This window comes from Hoplias malabaricus, chromosome 10 (genome assembly GCF_029633855.1).
Source record: "Hoplias malabaricus isolate fHopMal1 chromosome 10, fHopMal1.hap1, whole genome shotgun sequence".
In the NCBI taxonomy this organism is placed as follows: Eukaryota; Metazoa; Chordata; class Actinopteri; order Characiformes; family Erythrinidae; genus Hoplias; species Hoplias malabaricus.
This window is the reverse complement of record NC_089809.1, coordinates 36,546,189-36,566,980: the sequence shown is the minus strand read 5'-3', so window position 1 is coordinate 36,566,980 and position 20,792 is coordinate 36,546,189. Positions and strand designations below refer to the sequence as shown.

Genomic DNA, 20,792 nt, shown 5'->3' with positions numbered 1-20,792 from the left:
ATTTGTCCAGACAGATATGAAGAAGCCAGACCATGTAGAGCCTTGAGGGTGAGAAAAATAATTTTGAATTTAATTCTAAGCTCAAAAGGAAGCCAATGCATTTGTCCGTAGAACAGTGAATTGCAATAATCAATACGAGAAAAGATCAAAGCATTCACCAACATTTTAGCATCACTGTCACTAAGCATGCAATATTCCACAAATGAAAAACACAGTTTTAGAGACTTGAATCTACACTGTAAAAAAAATTACGGTAAAATACAGGCAGCTGTGGTTGCCAGATTTTCACCGTAAAATATACGCTCACGTTTTTGCCAATTATAAATTTTACATTTAAGGACTGTTTCGTTTACAGTACTTTTCTGTTAAAAAACAGATATACACCGTAAAAAATACATAATATTTACATAAAAATAACAAAGAAACATTGTTTTGCCATAAAATTAACGTGTAAATTGTGTAACAAATTAGAGAATGGAGACTGAGATATAGCCGTATTTAGATAAAGCCAAACTGCATCCGATATTTATCCCTTAAAAGGAGATATTGCTGAAAGGACTAAAGAAATGTGTGGTATCTGGGCGCCACACTCCAGCACTCGGAACACAGGCTGATGGTGAACTTTCCTGACCAACACACATCATAACATGCACAGAAACACACACACACACACACACACACACACAAATACACAAAATGATCACCCCAGTGCAACCCAAAACCAAAAAGTCTCAAAACAAACTCTGAAAATCACAAAAAATATGGAGAAGCAAGGCATGCTGGGAGCTCCCTAATGAGTCTCAGCTCCTCCCAGTAATTGGACACTTGTACCGCCCCTAATGGTTTGTGCGTTTAACAGTGAAATAATGTCTTTTTTACAGTAAAGATATGTAAAAAATGTTTGCTGATACCATTATTTACGGTATTTCACTGTTACAGAAACTGTTTTCAACCTTTTTTCAGAGTTTACAGTCATTTACTGTCATTTTACAGTTTTCCACCATAAAATTCACAGCCATTTTTTACAGTGTAGGAATTTTCCATATCCGCATTGTGCTGTTCCCACCAGTTACAGTTTCCCTCTCTTGTACTGATCAGGAAAGCTGCATGTCATTAAGAATGGTTCGACATCTCTTAACACGAGTAACCCACCATGCCAAAGAAACCAGACTGACCTGTGCCAATCTGCGTCCGTGTGGAAACACTAGCGGAACCGTAACACTCTTTGGTCAGAATCGTTCGGCCCTGCTCCGCATATTTCAAAGATAATTGTTTCTTTCTACTGAGACTGAGGCACTGTTCACAACTGGCATTAACCCTATGGAATGAAGCCTCTTGCTTGCAAATCATGTAGGGAACTTGGCAAGGCCCCCCCTTAAATTCAATACAATATTCTTTCATGAGAGGGACGGCACATGGATGTCACCACTGTGCATTGAGAAAATATAATAGAATCCCAGAATTATACGCTGCTGTGGACTATTCCATGATCCTGGCTTAAACTAAGAGGATATGATCCCTTGGCTGTTGCTACACCAAGATTTTGGAAAAGTCTAAAAGATGACACACTGCTTGTTCCCTCACTGCATACGACTGGTATTTATTCCCTTTAGCTCTCACAAGCACCTCAGAGATTAGCGCATGGTTTCTGCTCCTGCTTTTATTTTTTAATCCCTAAGTTCTGTTTTTTTCTGAATTTACTTCCCAATTATTAGTCATCTCCAATTCCCCCCGTCTCACACAGTGCCACCAGCCTCAGAATGGTGGGGGTGAACATGTGCTTCCTTCAGAACACGTGAGGCCAGCTGACTGATTCTTTTCAAACTGCCTCTATTGCAATGCCTCAGAACAGCTCAGCACCTCAGAGAAGCATGTAAACTGCCCAGATCTGTTACATCAGCTGATAGACACTCATACTAGCTCTGACTGATGTGGGGTTAGAGGGAGTTGTACTGAGGCATCACCACGGTTCAAACAGCAGTCTCTTGGTGCTAGGCCCAGTGCTTAGACTAACGCGCCACTCAGTGCTGCTGCGTATTTTATTACTGTTTTAATAACATTCACTCTGTAGGAACAGAGACAGGACATGGACAGGAGTCTGGATGTGCTTCAGCCAGATGCCAACATTTAGAAAGTCGTTACTGGCCACTCTTCTCTGTGGAGCTTTCAAAATATTTCAGCCGTCTTCAAATAATGCACCACACTTCATCTGCGATGGAGGAAGCATCCACAGAGTTCTGGGGTCTTTATGAAATATCTGTGGCATGCTTTGGTCAATATACCACAAGGATCAAACACCCACAGCAGTGTTCTCCCCTATCAAACAGCCCTGTTCAGAACACAGCTCCAGGCCCTGGGGTTGTGGGTTCGAGTCCTGCTCCGGGTGACTGTCCGTGAAGAATTTGATGTGTTCTCCCTGTGTCTGCGTGGGTTTCCTCTGGGTGATTGTCTGTGAAGAATTTGATGTGTTCTCCCTGTGTCTGCGTGGGTTTCCTCCGGGTGCTCCGGCTTCTACCCACCATCCAAAAACACAGCTACTCAAATGTGTCCAAAGGTGTGAGTGAATGTGTGTCACCCTGCGAAGGAGTGGTGCATCCTCCAGTGTGTGTTCCCAGCTTGTGTGTAGTGATTCCGAGTTGATTCCAGATCTGGGGCTGGTCATCACTGAAGTGCCCTTTGAACAAGGCACCTAACCCCCAACTGCTCCCCGGGTGCGTGGCCAGGACTGCCCGGAGTGTGGAATTCAAATGTCTTAAACACAAGTGTAATATATTAAAGCAATGCCATTAGATCCAAATGTCTACAAAACCCACATTCTTTCAGGTTTGTTTAGACTTCCTGCTGGTACCATACACACACACACACACACACACACAGAGAACAACCCCCCACCCACCCACCCACAAACATACACACACACGCACGCACACAAACAAACTGAGCTTCCCCACCTCCAGTGTGTTTCTTCAGAGCTGTAGCCCCTCAGGACTCTCCTGTTGGCCTCGTAGCCGCCGTGGCTGCTGTGTATTGGCAGATCAGTGCAGTGAACGGAGACATGCAGAAATGAAACTGTCCCCAGAGACTAAAGGAGACTAGCTCAGTCTCTCTGTGCCCACTGAGACTCAGCTGCAGCCCCGGCTATTCTCCCTCTCTCTCTTTCTCCCCTCCAACTCTCTCCCTCTCTCCTTTCCCTTTTTCTCCTTTTTCTCTGACTCTACCTATCACTTCTCTATTTTCCTGTTTTACCTGTGTTTTTTTCTCTCTCTGTCTTTACCTTTTCTCAATCTCTCCCCTCTCATTCTCTCTTTGTGCCTCTTACCCTCCCGACCCTTTCCTTACTGCCTCTTTCAGCCCTATTTTTCTTTTTCTCTCTGATTTTCTTTTCTTTCTCTCTCTTCTTATTTTGCTCATTCTGCTTTGCCCTCTCTCTCTCTCTCTCTCTCTCTCTCTATCTCTCTCTCTCTCACGCTTTCTCTCTCTCTCACTCTCTCACTCTTTATCTCTCTTTCTCTCTCACTCTCTCTTTTTCTCTCTCTCACTCTCTCTCTCACTCTCTCACTCTCTCTTTCTCTCTCTCTCTCTCTCTCTCTCTCTCTCTCACGCTTTCTCTCTCACTCACTCTCTCTCACTCTTTATCTCTCTTTCTCTCTCACTCTCTCTTTTTCTCTCTCTCACTCTCTCTCTCTCTCTCTCTCACTCTCTCTCTCTCTCTCTCACTCTCTCTCTCTCACTCTCTCACTCTCTCTCTCTCTCTCTCTCTCTCTCTCTCTCTCTCTGCTACACAGACATGCTTGAATCCACATGTTTGGAGCTGAATCGGTGAAGCTCTATGAGCAGATGGATTTATTGCGTGTGTGTGTGTGTTCTCTCCACCTTCTCCAGTTGTGAATCAGGAGCGTGTCTACTCCTGGCGTGTGTGTTCTCTCATGCTACTCATCTCCACAGTTTTAAAGCACATTTAGTTTGGCCTTTTCATTTCTGAAGCAACATACAAACACATGCCATCACAGTTTGTGTGTGTGTGTGTGTGTGTTTGCATGTGCATGTTTATAGATGATTACTCAAGTAGGCCAGCTGTAGGGTGAAGAGCTTAAGGGAAATGGAAGAGACTGGATGACCTGTTTTTATTCTCTTCACCTGCAGTCGCACTGAACACAGGGTTAACCCTTACACTCCAGAGTTATTAGTGTCAGTCTGATACTGTTGTTAAATTCACTACTCTGTTTACATTGTGTACTGACAAGTTCAAATCTGCATGTTTTTCTTTCTCTTTCAACACAAACACATGAGAAACGTGGGAAAATGTTTTTTTCTATTGTTGCTTCAAAACTAATCAATACACAACAATCATTTTTCTTCTTTTTCCAACATTAATCAGTTATTTATATCAGTTACACTAAGATTTTTAATGGTGACACACTCCGCTCCTCACACACATTCTCTCATTCCCTCACTCTGCGTTTGTGTGTGTTGCAGATGAAGATGAAGCTTCAGCGTTTGTGACTGGCATCGTCTTGTATCGGAATCTGGGAAGTATCCTGTCTCTTCAGAGGTGAGCCTGAGTTACATCTGTTTGTTTCGATTCTGTTGAGACTCTTGGGCCTCTGCAACTGTGGACGGTTTCATGATCTCAGCTTAAACATGAGAGGGTTCGATCCCTTTGCTGTTGCCGTGGTCAGACTGTGGAACTGTTCACCAGATGAGCCCATAAAGGCCTCCTCACCGACCGTTTCTGAGTCCATGCTCCAAACACATTTCTGTTCATTGGTGTTAAGCAGCTGTTTAAAGTTTTGTGTTGACAGTGGGTTGAAAGTAAATGTGTTAATATATTTTTTATGTTTAAATTAAACTCAATAAACTAATGCAAACCAAGAACAGATGGTGGGACACATTTGTCATTATTAAGTTATATTATTAATAAAATATACATGGTATGTAAAGAAGGGTGGCACTGTGGTGCAGCAGGTAGGTGTCACAGTCACACAGCTCCAGGGACCTGGAGGTTGTGGGTTCGAGTCCCGCTCCGGGTGACTGTCTGTGAGGAGTGTGGTGTGTTCTCCCTGTGTCTGCGTGGGTTTCCTCCGGGTGACTGTCTGTGAGGAGAGTGGTGTGTTCTCCCTGTGTCTGTGTGGGTTTCTTCCGGGTGACTGTCTGTGAGGAGTGTGGTGTGTTCTCCCTGTGTCTGTGAGGGTTTCCTCCGGGTGACTGTCTGTGAGGAGTGTGGTGTGTTCTCCCTGTGTCCGTGTGGGTTTCCTCCGGGTGACTGTCTGTGAGGAGTGTGGTGTGTTCCCCCTGTGTCTGCGTGGGTTTCCTCCGGGTGACTGTCTGTGAGGAGTGTGGTCTGTTCTCCCTGTGTCTGCGTGGGTTTCCTCCGGGTGACTGTCTGTGAGGAGTGTGGTCTGTTCTCCCTGTGTCTGCGTGGGTTTCCTCCGGTTTCCTACCATGGTCCAAAAACACACGTTGGTAGGTGGATTGGCGACTCAAAAGTGTCCGAAAGTTTGAGTGTGTGAGAGAATGTGTGAGTGTGAGAGAATGCGTGAGTGTGTGTGCGTTGCCCTGTGAAGGACTGGCGCTCCCTCCAGGGTGTATTCCTGCCTTGCGCCCAATGATTCCAGGTAGGCTCTGGACCCACCGCGACCCTGAACTGGATAAGGGTTACAGATAATGAATGAATGGTATGTAAAGAAATTCATCTACTTACTTAAATACTTTTCTATTACCATATGGAAGACACAAGGCTTGCGTTGTTACGTATCTTTTATGGTATTAAAACTTTTGAACCAGTCAGTAGTAACATTAAAATGACCTTGTTTCTCATATTTATCAGGTCCACTAACCATACAGTAGCACTCTGTAGTTCTACAAGTACAGACTGTATATCATCTGTTGCTCTGCATACAATATCAGCCCCCTTTCACACGGTTCTTCAGTGATCCGGACCATCAGAGTGTTGCATGTGTGTATTGTGCTGAAACATGTCGATCAGAGACAGTGCGGCTGAAATAGTTCTATCACCTAAACCATACCTGCTCTTTGGTTTTCTTATGTGGGTCCTGACCATTGAAGGGTGTGGTGAAAGGTGGCTAACAGTATGCAGAGCAACAGAGGGACTGGAGTCTATTATGAATGTGATGGCTGATTGGTGTATGTCTTTATCACAACAGAGACAAAAACGGTTGTAGGATTTTGGTTCATTTTTCCTTTGATTAGGATTTGAGTTGTGTGTATTGTGTGTGACTGAAGTCTTTGTGAAAGCTTATATATTTATATTGATAACGGCCACTCATTAATTCTAGGTATATTCAGGACGTAAGATTAATGATGTTTGCTTTTTCATGTTGTTAGAAGTTTAACCTGCACACACCTGCACTACACAACTCTCCTGCATTTAGATGATAAATGAAGGACATTGTTTATGGTGTGCAGTGTTTAATGATTTTAATAATGCTCGGAGGTTAATGACGGAGGACGTAGACAGAGGTGTGACATTGTTTTCCCATTTTGCTATAAATATGCAGGCAGCTTTTTAAACTGCCTTTAGCATCCTTCGCTTTTTACCCCGTCCTTAAGGACTGTTCTTTTTTTAGTTATCAATTCTCAGCTTTCCAGCTTTTTTTTACCGCTTGAATGTGGTAATGTGGTGGTTCTGAGAGAGACACCAGGTGACAGAAACACTCATCTTGACGGATTGTGTGCTTGGAAGCATCAGGGAGGTGTGTGTATGTGTGTGTGGACTTGTAATGCTATATTTGTGATGACCAAACGTAATGTTTCACAGTCCCCGCATGTATGCTTGTATTGTTTTATGCAGGCGGTGTTTAAGATTAGTTGTTTTGGGTACAGTAGCGTGCAAGCTAAGCTCCAGATATAGCAGTACATGTGTGTGTGTGTGTGTGTTGTGTTTCCACAGATGTATGAATGTGATATGCGTGTGGATATGTTTGATACATATGTTTGAATATATGCGGTTGCAGATGAAACCCGGTTCAGTGATAATTTGATGAATATATGCATGGCAGAACTTACTCTGATGCACAAGGTCATCTCCTCCTTTGTCTCATCCACTCTTTTCTCTTTTGTGTGCTCCCACAGAAACAGCACCGTGCTGAACTCCAAGGTGATCTCAGTGACAATCAGGCCCACTCCCACCTCTCTGTCAGCCCCAGTGGAGATCGAGTTCTCACACCTGTACAACGTGAGCCCCACTGACCTCTACGCTCACATTAAACATGACGACACTTCACCTGATTATGTGTACAGAAAGGAAGTGAAACAAAATAGTGCAAATGTACACTGGAGGTTTATTTAGAAAACATTTGCTCATGTTTACCATGTTAGTCATGTTTCTAATACTAATAATACCACTACAACTACTAATATTAATACTACTGCCACTACTAATAGTAATAATTACAATTACAACAAATACATTATTACATTAAATGTGTCTTAAAGCTGCCAGGAATACACTCATTGGAAGTGAGGTACAAACCCTGACATTGATCCACATTAGTATTCACAGAAGCTGTACTAATATAATCTATCTGTTAGAGTAAATCACCAGCAGTAATATTGTTTTTGTTTTTGTTGTTAATGGAACCACACAGTTAATAGACGCATGGATATAAAATGAGATCAAATGATTTTAATTAGAATTACAATCACAGTGAAACAGCTTAATGGTTACTTTGCATTTTGAATGATAAACAGGCACCACATGTCATTATAAAGCTGTGTTTAGGAGATTTTCCACAAGGGGGAAGAGCTAGCACTCAAATCGTTTATGCTTAGATTTACAAACATGGCAGAATATGTGTCTTTTCTTACTGTTTGTGGATGGGCTTTACTGAAGGATTCACTGTAAAACCGTAACAGACAAAGTAAAGAATATGCCTCTTGAATAGTGGCAACATCTTCAAAACATCACTGCGTTAAACCAGAGAAGCCGGCATCAACACTAGTTATTATTATAGTATTACATTATTGTAAATGAAACAAAATGGCGGATCAATCAATGAATCGTCAAATCATCACTAGATTACGCACTCTCGTGCTGGATCTTGACGACAACAATAACAACAGTAAGTTGGCATTTCTAAGTCAATTTAATAATAAAAAGAAGCAGAATGCTTCACAATATAAGAATATATCTTAGACACAATATTAATATTAAAATGGTTAATTCTTCCTTTGAAATATGAACACGAAAGAAACTGAATATTGTATAGTGCAGTCTTAAAGTGCCCCATGCTTTATTCAGGACACTCCAAATCATTCTGAAGTGTGTGAAGATGTAAGACAATTTCTTACTAATAAAAACAACACCAGCTGTATGCTGAAAGGAACAAGTGTAATGTGTTTTTGCCTCTGGGTTGTGTAAGCGCTGCATTTTGAAGCAGGTGCAGTCTGCCTTGGCTTTCTCTTTGTAACTCAGTAAATAGAGCATTTCAGGAGGTAAGGGAAAGAAAACAAAAGCGCGCGTCAGCTTCTTAACTTCTAATCTAATACTTCTGACGTGGAAGAGGCCCTTTTTAATGATTTTATCAGTGTGTGGCTTAAAAGCACTCGCTGTCTCACTGCAGGCTTTGTCTGAAATTAGACTTTCTCCTGTGCTTTTCTCTTCTCTTTTATTTTTTTATATTTATATTTGCTTTTTGTATTGTCCTTAGGTTATTGTTAATTTTTATGAATAACAAACATCATTGTCAGTATATTATTCAGTGTAGTATTGAATTATTATGATAATATTAGACAAAATGATGTGTCTAAGAGACCCAATTATTTCCATTTCTGATAAAAAGCACCATAAAGATATTAATTTTTCAGGAAATATTTTAGTAAGTAATTTCGGGAAATTAGTAATGGGACTCCAAAAAACCATGACATCAGACCACTACATATAAATATATACTCAGTTGTGTTTTTTACAGTTAGAGCATCACTGATCTGTTTACTTGGGTTGGAACCAATATTTCTTAATGTGTTTTTAGAAAATGACTTAGATTAGATTAGATTAGATTAGAGGGTGGCACGGTGGTGCAGCAGGTTAGTGTCGCAGTCACACAGCTCCAGCGGCCTGGAGGTTCGATTCCCGCCCCTGGTTACTGTCTGTGAGGAGTTGGTGTGTTCTCCCCGTGACCGCGTGGGTTTCCTCCCACAGTCCAAAAACACACGTTGGTAGGTGAATTGGCGACTCAAAAGTGGCTATGTGTGTCTGTGTTGCCCTGTGAAGGACTGGCACCCCCTCCAGGGTATATTCCCACCTTGCGCACAATGATTCCAGGTAGGCTCTGGACCCACCGCGACCCTGAACTGGATAAGCGCTTACAGATAATGAATGAATGATTAGATTAGATTTTCACCCTATCAACATTTTACTTCATGTAATAAATGTATGTAATATAATTGACCATATTCTGGATTGTAAACTATAATGTGGTCTTTTGTAAATCAGTGAACATTAACACCTCATCCACTGATACAGAGTCTAAGGGCGAGAGGTTCGGTCTCCTGACTCCGTGACAGCTGCAGTAATGGTATTTTCCCTCTCTTCCAGGGCACAACCAACCAGACGTGCATTTCATGGGATGAGAGTGACAGGTAAGAGGCTAGCTCTTATTGATTTGAGCTCCTTCACCCTTTTCTCTGTCTTATCCCTGCCTGCTGTGAGAGACCGGCGCTGAGAGCAGAGGCCGGGAGCAGGGGCTGGTCTCAAAGGACAGTAACACGTTAGCAGTTTGCCACAGTGGATGTGTTGAAATCTTAGTGATGTGTCAACTTTAATGACAGCGCAAAGTGTAGTGGCCAAGCTCCATGGACAGCTCCATGACTCCTGTATGGCAAAGTTCACCCAGCGGTGCCTGTTGTATGGCTGTTGGTTGTGTGCGTTGTGGTGCATTATGATACATCAAGCATAGTGATGCAATAGCATAGTATCTGATATTTATACAACTACATTCCATAGCGGGTTGATACCCCCGCAGTTACCAAAATTAGAGGACACTCAGGACTCTACGGATTCCTATTGTCGTACCATCTGAAGATATTTACATGGTACACAGTATTACTGTGCAGAGGGGGTGGCTGTGATGACTCTCATTACTGTTAGCACATACTCGAGAGAAGGGTGCAGTGCACAATGTCGGTACATGTTCAGAACACACACACATCTGTTGTAGTCCTATGTACATCCAACAAACGAACAAACAGGACGCTAGGTGAACAAAGCTCAGACGAGGACTGCTGGAGAGATGGTAGGACGCCACAGCCATGTGTTTCCGTTACAGATATTGATCCCACAGACAGACGGCGAAATCTAATGAACTACTTACAAAGAATCATAGCCATACGACACTCAATAGTGGAGAAAGCGGAACTTTTTGATGGATTGAGTCATTGTGGAAGAACCATAATTGAATCAAACTTAATCACGGAGAACTATGAGGCGTCGCGATGCACTGATGCATTTCCTAAAGAATCGTTAGTGAATCAGTTCTTTGAAAAGTCAGAGATTGACATCAGTAGCTAGTGAGCATTTAAAGTTACACTTATTATGCACATGACCTTCAACCAACACAGCACAAAGCAGCCAGGATCAAGAGAAATTATCCCTCGTGTGTGTGTGTGTGTGTGTATGTAGACACAGGCAGAGGGAGGGAGAGAGGGAAAACGGGGGGTAGAGAGAGAAGAGAATATAGTTGAGTGAGTGTGAGAGAAGGGCAAAGAAAGTAAGGGCCCCAGACAAAAGGTGGGATCATTTAATGTAATTGTGCGGCTTGCGTGGTCCTGTTTCTGTCACTTTTTTCACTTCCTACACAACACATCTATCTGCTTATGGACTCTTTGGATTTGGAGGAGAGAGAGAGATAGAGGGAGAGAGAGAGATTGTCCAGATATTGCAGTGGGTATAACATTTGCATTTAGATGGATAAGCAATCCTTTTCTACAGAACCTAGACATAAAATGCCTTCTACCTGCCTCTTAATGAAAAAAGAGTGGCAGAAAATACAAAAAGCCCAAGTAAGAGCAAAATAAAAGACAGTGAAGGGAGAAGCAGTGAGTAATCACGCAGGTGTAGAGAGAAAGGCCAGAGGAACAGTGAGGGAGGGCGGTGAAAGGCAGAGAGACGGAGAAATGAAAACACTGAAATGTAATCTAGGTGTACATTGAACAGAGGAGAAAGTGGGGAGGGAACGTATTGGGTGCAAAATTAAAATCCATCTTGGACAGCCACAATGATTAATGAGTTAATATTTGGGGAAGAAATTGGAATGTGAAGAGGCGTCCTTGTCACTGCCTGTTTTGTTGATAACAGCTTGAAGGAGTCTGGTCCTTGTGGCGCCTCACACTTCAGTCTGCACAATCAATATGAGTGTCTGCCACCAACACAGCCTCGTTTCGCCACTCACACATACACTACAGCGCTCCACTCTTTCAACCATTAATTAACTCTATCTTAACCCCGCTATACACTGTGTGATAACCGCGCTCTTAGATCGTTGCGTGCCACGCTGCATGAGAAGGAGCTGGAGCTGAAATCTTAACCCAATCTGTGAGACTGCAGTTTCATTTGCTTTTGACTCTACAATAAAAGAGAAGAAATCCACACACTGCTCGTGTCGTTGCAGGCGGCTGTTGACTGGTTATTTTTAGATGTGGGTTGTAACAGCGATCACATTGAGAGAATTTAGACCAAAATCGTTTATTGTTTGTTGTCATGCCCCATGAAGCAGCAAAGCCTTCTTCTTGTGCTTTGTCTCACCCAGACAAACTCTCAGAAATGTTGGTGATGTCCCCTTCACTTCTTCTGGGTTTTCTATCCCTGTATTAAAGAGTGGTGTTATTTATAACCACTAATTAGAATTACTTTATTGCACACAGAGGCAGGTTGTTCTCCGCATTGATCCCAATCCGTGCAGTGAAACACACATTTACACACGAACACTAGGGGGCAGTGAGCACACATACTCGTGGCAGTTGGGGGTTAGGATGCTCAAGCGCACTTCAGTCTTGTCCTGCCAGCTCTGGGGATCGAACCAGCCTCCTTCCGGTTACAAGTCCAGTTCCCTAACCACCAGGCCACGGCTTCCACAGTGCCAGGGGTCACACTGGTTCTGAAGCCTACCTAGAATCAATGGGCACAAGGTAGGAACACACTCAGGAGGCATAGCCAGTTCATCACAGGGTACAACACACTCACACGTTCACTCACATTGAGCCTTAAACGGAAATGTCATAACCATTTAACCCCAGGACAGTGTTAGAGGAAATAATAAATAAATCAGATATTTGAATAAATCACACAGGAATGGGATTTCTTAAATGTATTATTTATTTAGACGTTATTTAAAATTCTTCAGTAATTTCTACTGCTAAGGTTCAGTTCCAGTTGATCTGAAAACAGCAGCGAATTATCTCTGTTTGTGTCTGTTTCCTATTCTCAGTAATGACTTCTTGGCAGCTCCACACATCTTTAGACAGACATGTGTTCTCACAAATGGAAGGATGGATTTTTGTCAGATCTGAAGTGAGATTGGTGCTTCATTTTGTCCTACCTCTCTCTGTTGTACATTTTAAATAGTTGATCTGATAGTAACAATGTTGGTGGTCCGTCAGCTCAGTTTGGTCTTCAGCTTAGGAAACTCTTGTTTCTTTACCCACCCTTATATTAAATCTCCTTAGAAACATATTTGAAGTAATAAAGGGGCGGTCTCTGGCTTTTGCACTGTACTGTATTCATTTCATGGTAGTCACTAAATAATAATCATCATAAAAAGAGCCTTTAAAATCACAGTACATTTGCTCTGAGTTGAACTTATATCTGTTCTATAGCTCTGGATTTCTATGAATCCCACAGCTCTGTTCTCATGGGCTTGTCTCATGTTTGCATTGTTGATATTCTCTCTGATTCTCTCTCTGCTTCTCTCTCTCTCTCTCTCTCTCTCTCTCTCTCTCACACACACACATGGCCATGCATGTGTGTGTGTCCAATGATCCAATTACACAGTGGTGCTTTGCTGGCTGTAAATGTGTGTGGTCGACAGAGAGGCCTAATCATATCATACACACACACACTGCAGGGGGTGATAATATATTGGATTTCAGAGAGGATGCTGTTAACATTGAGCTTTCCCCTGGAGCTACACGCATGGCCTTCCTTGTCACTCCGTTCACCCCAAGGGTGCTCTCTTAGCTCCACTGCACTGTGGGTAACCCAGGCTCAGAACTGCCTTGCCCCAGTGCACTGTGGGTAACCTCGTTTGGAGCTGGGAGGCATCTCTGTGTAATTGCTGTCCATACCCATGTCACATTTACACTGGGTTGTTTCACCGTGAGGTAGTCCTTGGTTCATGGTACTTGTTTTTGTGGTCGTATCGTCTTTGTTGATCATGTTTTCTTAGTCTACCTCTGAATGGAATAGAGCAGTGTGTCCTTTGAGATGTAAACCAAGTTGTTCAGATTTCTTTACTATTCACTGTCCACTGAGGAAATTGGTGTCCAATATGTACATCATCTGCAGTAGTTCTTTGAGGACTACAAAGCTCTACATTAGAGGTCAAAGACTGGTCTTAGGAATATTATATGAAAATGTGTCCATTTACATGCACACAATAACCGGAAATACAAATGATTTGGGAACAATCTGTTCAATGAGTTTATAAACACTTTAGTAATCTGATAATGAGAAAACTCCACACGAGTTACTCAGAGATCGGATTTCTTTCTTAATACGCTTAGCAAATCGCCATTACATTCACACAGCACAGCGTGTGACACAACATCCACTGTTTTCTTACCATTGAGGACTTTTCCAGGAAAATATTTATTTAGGAGTTTATGTGACATAACACTGCATCATCTGCCACCATTTCACAATGTTATTACTAACATAAGTCTTTATAAGCGAAGTTTTGCCCTCTCGAATCATGCTAGTAGAGAGAGTTTTGGTCAGTTTTTTCGCTGTGAAAGTTCTACTTTCATGGTGCACCGCGGCGCAGGAGCATGGTCCCTTTGTTTACAACCGGGATCAGCTGATCGCGCTGAAGCCGGCCGGCATGGAGATCAGGGCCGCGAACATCCCAGACGAGCTCTGGAGACGGACGCGCAGGGGATGTAGAGGAGGAACGAACCAGCGCTCGGGGAAATCGAGGGCAAAAAGACGGAGGCTTATGGAGAAAAAGGGATATAAGCCGCGTCTTCCACCGTCGTCATGGGCAACGTTAGATCGCTGGCTAATAAGATGGACGAGCTAACAGCGTTAGCCATGAGTCAGAAGGAGTATCGGCAGTGTAGTTTAATGTGCTTCTCAGAGACATGGCTACACCAGGACATTCCAGATGATAATGTTTCAATCGCTGGCTTTCAGACTGTTCGGGCCGACCGGAACCGCACCGAGAGCGGTAAGCGTAAAGGGGGAGGGCTGGCTGTGTTGGTTAACAACCGCTGGTGCTCTCCTGGTCACATTACCATCAAGGAGCGTATCTGTTGTCCGGACATTGAGCTGTTGGCTGTTGGACTCAGGCCATATTATTTGCCGAGGGAATTTTCCCATGTTGTTGTGGTCGCTGTGTACATCCCCCCCTCTGCCAACCCGACGTCGGCGTGTGACGTCATTCACTCCACCATAGCGCGTCTCCAAACTCAACACCCGACTGCCTTCATTGCCATATCAGGTGACTTTAACCATGTCACTATGGCCAGGACATTACCAAACTTCACTCAGTATGTGGACTGTCCTACCAGAGAGGAGAGAACATTGGACCTGATGTATGCTAATGTTAAGGAGGCATACAGCTGCTCCCCCCTCCCCCCTCTGGGTGGATCTGACCATAACTTGGTCAACCTTAGTTCAAAGTATGTGCCTCAGGTGAAGAGTCAGCCCGTGACCATGAGGACAGTGAGGAGATGGTCAGAGGAGACTTCTGAAGTACTGCAGGACTGCTTTGAGACCACAGACTGGACAGCACTCTATGAGCCTCATGGAGAGGACATTGACGGGCTCACAGAGTGCATCACAGATTACATCAACATCTGTGTAGAATCCACTGTCCCAACCAGGACTGTTAAATGTTACCCAAACAACAAGCCGTGGGTAACAAAAGACATTAAAGCACTCCTCAATAAGAAGAAGAGGGCTTTCAGAGCTGGAGACCAGGAGGAGGTGAGAACGATTCAGAGGGAACTGAAGAGAACCATCAGGGAGGCTAAGGAAAGATACAAGAGGAAGCTGGAGTGGAAACTCCAGCAGAACAACATGAGGGAGGTCTGGAGTGGTATGAGGACCATCTCTGGCTTAAGGTCCAGCAACAACAGGGGAGTAGAGGGCAGTGTGGACAGGGCCAACGAGTTAAATTTGTTTTTTAACAGATTTGACACTGTGAGCCCTGACTCCTCTTCTGTCGGGCCTCAACAGCCCACTCCACTCCCCCTCCCCCCCTCCTGTGATAGTCCACGTCACACCTCCTCTCCTCCCCCACCAGGGACCTCTACAGTGAATCTCACAGCTGACCAGGTGAGAAGACAGCTACAGAGACTCCACACGAACAAGGCTGCAGGCCCTGATGGTGTTCCCCCCAGGGTGCTTAAAGCCTGTGCCACCCAACTTTGTGGAGTCCTGCAACATGTCTTCAACATGAGCCTGAGTCTTCAGAGGGTCCCAGTGATGTGGAAGACGTCCTGCATTGTTCCTGTGCCAAAGACTCCGCGGCCCAGTGACATCAAGGACTACAGGCCGGTGGCACTGACGTCCCACATCATGAAGACCATGGAGAGACTTGTCCTGGATCACCTCCGGCCCATGGTCCAGCCACTTCTAGACCCCCTCCAGTTCGCCTACCAGCCTCGTCTGGGGGTTGAAGATGCCATCATCTACCTGCTGAACCGAGCGTATGCTCACCTGGATAAGCCAGGCGGCACTGTGAGGGTCATGTTTTTTTACTTCTCCAGTGCGTTTAACACCATTCAGCCTGCTCTTCTGGGTGACAAGATGAACGCGATGCAGGTAGACGCCCCCCTCGTGTCCTGGATTGTTGACTACCTGACTGGCAGACCACAGTATGTACGTCTGCAGCACTGTGTGTCAGACAGAGTGGTCAGCAATACTGGAGCCCCGCAGGGAACTGTCCTCTCTCCCTTCCTCTTCACCCTCTACACCACTGATTTCAACTACTGCACAGAGACTTGCCACCTCCAGAAGTTTTCTGATGACTCTGCACTTGTTGGATGTATCAGCAGGGGTGATGAGGATGAGTACAGGGAGACGGTGAACGACTTTGTTGCGTGGTGTGAGCTGAACCATCTGCAGCTCAACGTGACAAAGACAAAGGAGCTGGTGGTGGACCTGAGGAGGGACAAAACGCCGGTGACCCCTGTGTCCATCAGGGGGGTCAATGTGGACATTGTGGAGGACTATAAATATCTGGGCGTACACATTGACAATAAACTGGACTGGGCTAAGAACACTGACGCCCTTTACAAGAAGGGCCAAAGTCGTCTCTATTTTCTGAGGCGTCTGAGGTCCTTCAACATCTGCAGAACTATGCTGAGGATTTTTTATGAGTCAGTTGTGGCCAGTGCCATCCTATATGCTGTTGCATGTTGGGGCAGCGGGTTGAGGGTGGCAGATGCCAACAGACTTAATAAATTGATCCGTAGAGCCAGTGAGGTTGTGGGTGTAGAGCTGGACTCGCTGACGGCAGTGTCTGAGAGGAGGATGCTGTCTAAACTGCAGGCTATTATGGATAATGGCTCCCACCCTCTTTATCACATGGTAATGAGACACAGGAGCACGTTCAGTGCAAGACTCATTCAGACAAAATGCACTACAGAACGCCACAGGAGGTCATTCCTACCAGTGGCTACCAGACTTTATAACTCCACACTTAAAGCACGACACCTTTCACATGTACAGTAATAACAATAGAACAAATTTTTTTAATTATGAGTGTAACAACTCAAATGTGCAATACTCATACTGCTGTATACAGTATATCCGTATTTATTATTATAGATGTGTACATATTGTAAAAATTCCTTTTGTGTTAAATTTTTATTAGAGTGTTTATTCTTTTACAACTGGCTGCTACTGTAATAATTGCAATTTCCCCCTGGGATCAATAAAGTATTTCTGATTCTGATTTCTGATTCTGATTCTGATAATCAGATACCGTGTTTAAATGTAAGGAAATGAAAGAGAGTGTATTAAGGGTACACATGCCCTGATTAAAACTGGTTAGTGAGATAAACTCCAAGTCACTTTATCAGTTTTTTTTTTTAATCAGATACTAACTTCAATCTGACTTAAAGGCTAAGCACCAGCGATATGAAAGTGTCAAACAAAATAAATTCAGTGGAGTTTGAGTTCCTAACTTGTGTTTATTGATAGTCAGAAAACATGTTATTTCTTACTAATTGAAGGAATAAGGTTTAAAAGACCGCTGCCCCCCCCCCCCCCCCCAAACGGTGTTCGGAAACTCTAATAGGCGTCTTGCCTGTGACGTAGATGGTGGACAACAACTCTAGAAGTTGCACTTAATTTAATGCAAAATGACGAAAAGGTGTGTTGTTTTTGGCTGCAATCATTCAATGTACAGTGGGACATCTGTGAACAAATGGCCCAAAGATCCCAAAATATCCAGAAAATGGACTAAATTTGTCAACTTTAAACGGGCACTTTGGAAAGGACCATCCACTCACTCCGTTATCTGTAGCTCATTTCACTGGCGCTTTTCCAACAATATGGGCATGTAAGGACACCAACGAAAGGTGTTCAAGAGCCTCTGTAACATGGAGGTAAACAGGGTAAGGACACTCACTTCGCCTGTTTTAGTTGGTGTTAGTTAACGTTAGCTTGACTCGCTAAACTCGGTGTCTCAGATTATACTCGGCTACGTAGCTGCATTACGGAGGTTTATAGTGTCGGATGAATTCGAGTTCGACTTCGATCACATTTACAAGAATAACGGTACCTCTACATTTGAGTTTAGCTTATTGCTAGGCTATTGTCATGAATAATGTTGGTTATTTAGCTAGATACTGTCATAACAGTCAGTCATAACGGTGTTTTACCGCGGCGTTGTTCAGCTGTTGTCCACCAGTGACGTCACGGTTGCGTTCAAGAATTTCCGTAGCGAGCTCTGGTTTTTCCGTCAGTTTAATAAAAATGTCAGTTTTAAAGCAAATTAAGCTGCTATTTTCATTTTAATTCATACTTATATATGTCAGTAACTACAATAATGTGAAATATTCATGGAGGTCCATTAAGTGGTGCTTAGCCTTTAAGCAACTGGAGTTTACACTTTATGTGGCCATTTTAATAATCAAAGCACTGATCTGATAATAATTGTAATATTGTGGTGAATGTAAATTCTCTCAAAGTGCAGCAATGTATGTTTCATGTCGCCACCGATGTTTCCATGTCACGTCAGCCCAGTCTCCTCTGTACTCTAGGAACACCGATTCCCAGAATCTCTCTGGGAAACGTGACTTTGACTGACACATTTCTAGGCAAATCCTAGACCAGCTTGTCGTTCAGGCTCCCATTTTTGTGTTTCACTAGTTTATGCATCTTTATTAACCATGATTTCAGTAGCCTTGTTCAAAACATTGCAACATTTCCTTTGTACATTATCAAGTGTCTTGTTGCTGGTGTTTAACCACATTTTTTTGGATGAGTCCTTTCAACATTTCGCCAAGAGATTACTGTGTATTTGGCCTCAGGCTGTTTTGCAGATCCTCTTTGGTCAAGATCTTTGTTTTAATCTGTTTGGCAGATCACATCAGGTAATAACATTCTGTGATGCAGCTTTTAGAGGCATGAAATAGTTCAGACATTTGGTTTCTATCACCAACACTGTGGAGAATCTTCTGACTATACGTTTCTCTAGAATGGCACATTTCACACCAAAGCACTCAGAATGATAGATCTCTACATTTATCTACAGACAAAATACACAGAGCTGAAATAATGGTGGAATTCCTTTTAGCATGGTTCTTGTCAAGATGATTGCTTTGAAGTGTGTGTAGGTAGAGCGTAGGAGTAGTGTTGATGACTTTTGGTCCAAGCTAATTGGACGTGAACCTACTGCCATATGAGCTATAATAGCTGTTTATTATTTGCGTAAGGACTAGCTGAGCTGTTATCTTCAATCTGTCACTGAAGCCCAGGGCCAGATAAGTTAACTTGGCGGCCCACAAGTTGGGGGCTAATTTCACTTGGCACAAATACTCTGGTATAATACAGATGGACACTAGCTGTCCATCTGGAACGTCCTTTTTTTCCATCATGTAAGGTTTTGTCTTTTAACAGCCCTGACATGTAAACAATGAAGGCAGATTAAAAAATATTTACAGTGTTTAATGTAAAGGCCAGGAATTTTTACTAATTCTTACCTAAATAATACATTTTTTAAATGATTGGTGTTTACAAAACCCAGAAGGCTTGTGTATGTGCGTTCTGATGAAGTCAATTTCTCCGCAGTGATCCAGTTCACATCACAAGTTATCAAAATAACTAATTACATGTCAGTGAATGAATTTTGAGTCATTTTTAAGACATTATATTGATCTAACGGTTGTTATTTAGGAGGTTTCAGAAATAGGCAAAAATAATTGGCTGACATTTTAAAGGACATAACTTTACCAAGATAAGAAGTGGTTGAATTGGTTTCCAGATCCAGGTCAAGTGTGAAAGCAGTTTTGGAGCCCAGGAGCAGTCGAGATAAATGATCTCTGGTCTTCCTGAAATCAGCGGTCTGGGGTTTGATTCAGACTCTGTGCGTTCCAAATACGGCAGTTATTTCCCATTTTAGTTTTTTGTTGAAAAGATAAAGAAAATAAAAGTACCACACGAACAAACCCAGTGCTTCACATTTTTAAACTCAGATGTCAGAAAGTGAAATTTTACAATCGCTCCAATATTTCAGCTAGAACTTATACATTATTATTTTCCAATACATTAAACTATAAATAGTATGTTAAAATTCATAGAAATCTATAGCACCATTTTCAAGAAAACCAGTATTAACTTAATACATTTTTAAACGTATTTTCACTTTGAATATCAACAAACATGTTGTTTCACCCGTGTAATCTATTAATATGAGTTTAATTCTGCTAAGTATTATTGTTAGATGCATCAGTGTAAACAGTGCCATTACTAGGTGCTTTCCCAGCAGGTAGAGATAGTAGTTACAGGCTTGTAGTGGTGTATTTTTTGACATTCTTGCTTTTCGTATTTATTTATGTTTATTTAGGTACACAGCAAAAAATGAAATCTAAGCAAGTAAAATGTACTTAAATCTAGTCTAAAAATCTAGTATTATGTATTTGGAATATAATGAGATTATTCAACTTATTTCTAACTAATTTTAACCTGTTTTAAATCATTTTATCTACGGAAAGTGTCTTATTCCACTGGCAGATAGTTTTGATTCTTTTAAGCATAATTTTATGTTAATTCTTGAATTAAGAAAAACTATCTGCCAGTGGAATGAGACACTTTCTGTAGATAAAATGATTTAAAACAGGAAAAAATAAGTTGAATAATCTTATTATGTTCTTACGACAATTTCCAAATGAGTAACACTAGATATTTAGACTAGATTTAAGTACGTTTTACTTGCTTAGATTTCATTTTTTGCAGTGTAGTTAGTTCCTTAATTATTTTGTCGGTTTCAGCACTCTCCTGTAGCTAACCTGTCCAAGCAGAACCCAGCGTCTCACAGTCATTGCTGAGTGCTGTGGATGGGATTAGGAAAAAAGGAAAGAAAAAGAGACGTGCGCACCAGCTCCTA

General features: G+C 42.6%; 1 protein-coding gene across 4 annotated transcripts in view; it reads left to right on the top strand.

Moving 5' to 3' along the window:
* The window catches only part of adgrb1a (adhesion G protein-coupled receptor B1a), a 156,501-nt gene that overhangs the window by 94,265 nt on the left and 41,444 nt on the right, over window positions 1–20,792 (top strand). For all 4 annotated transcript variants that reach the window (XM_066682711.1, XM_066682710.1, XM_066682709.1 and 1 more), the window contains exons 14-16: window positions 4,477–4,552; window positions 7,093–7,195; window positions 9,557–9,600. In XM_066682711.1, the coding sequence (XP_066538808.1) occupies window positions 4,477–4,552; window positions 7,093–7,195; window positions 9,557–9,600 (223 nt within the window). The remainder of the gene's footprint in view (window positions 1–4,476; window positions 4,553–7,092; window positions 7,196–9,556; window positions 9,601–20,792) is intronic.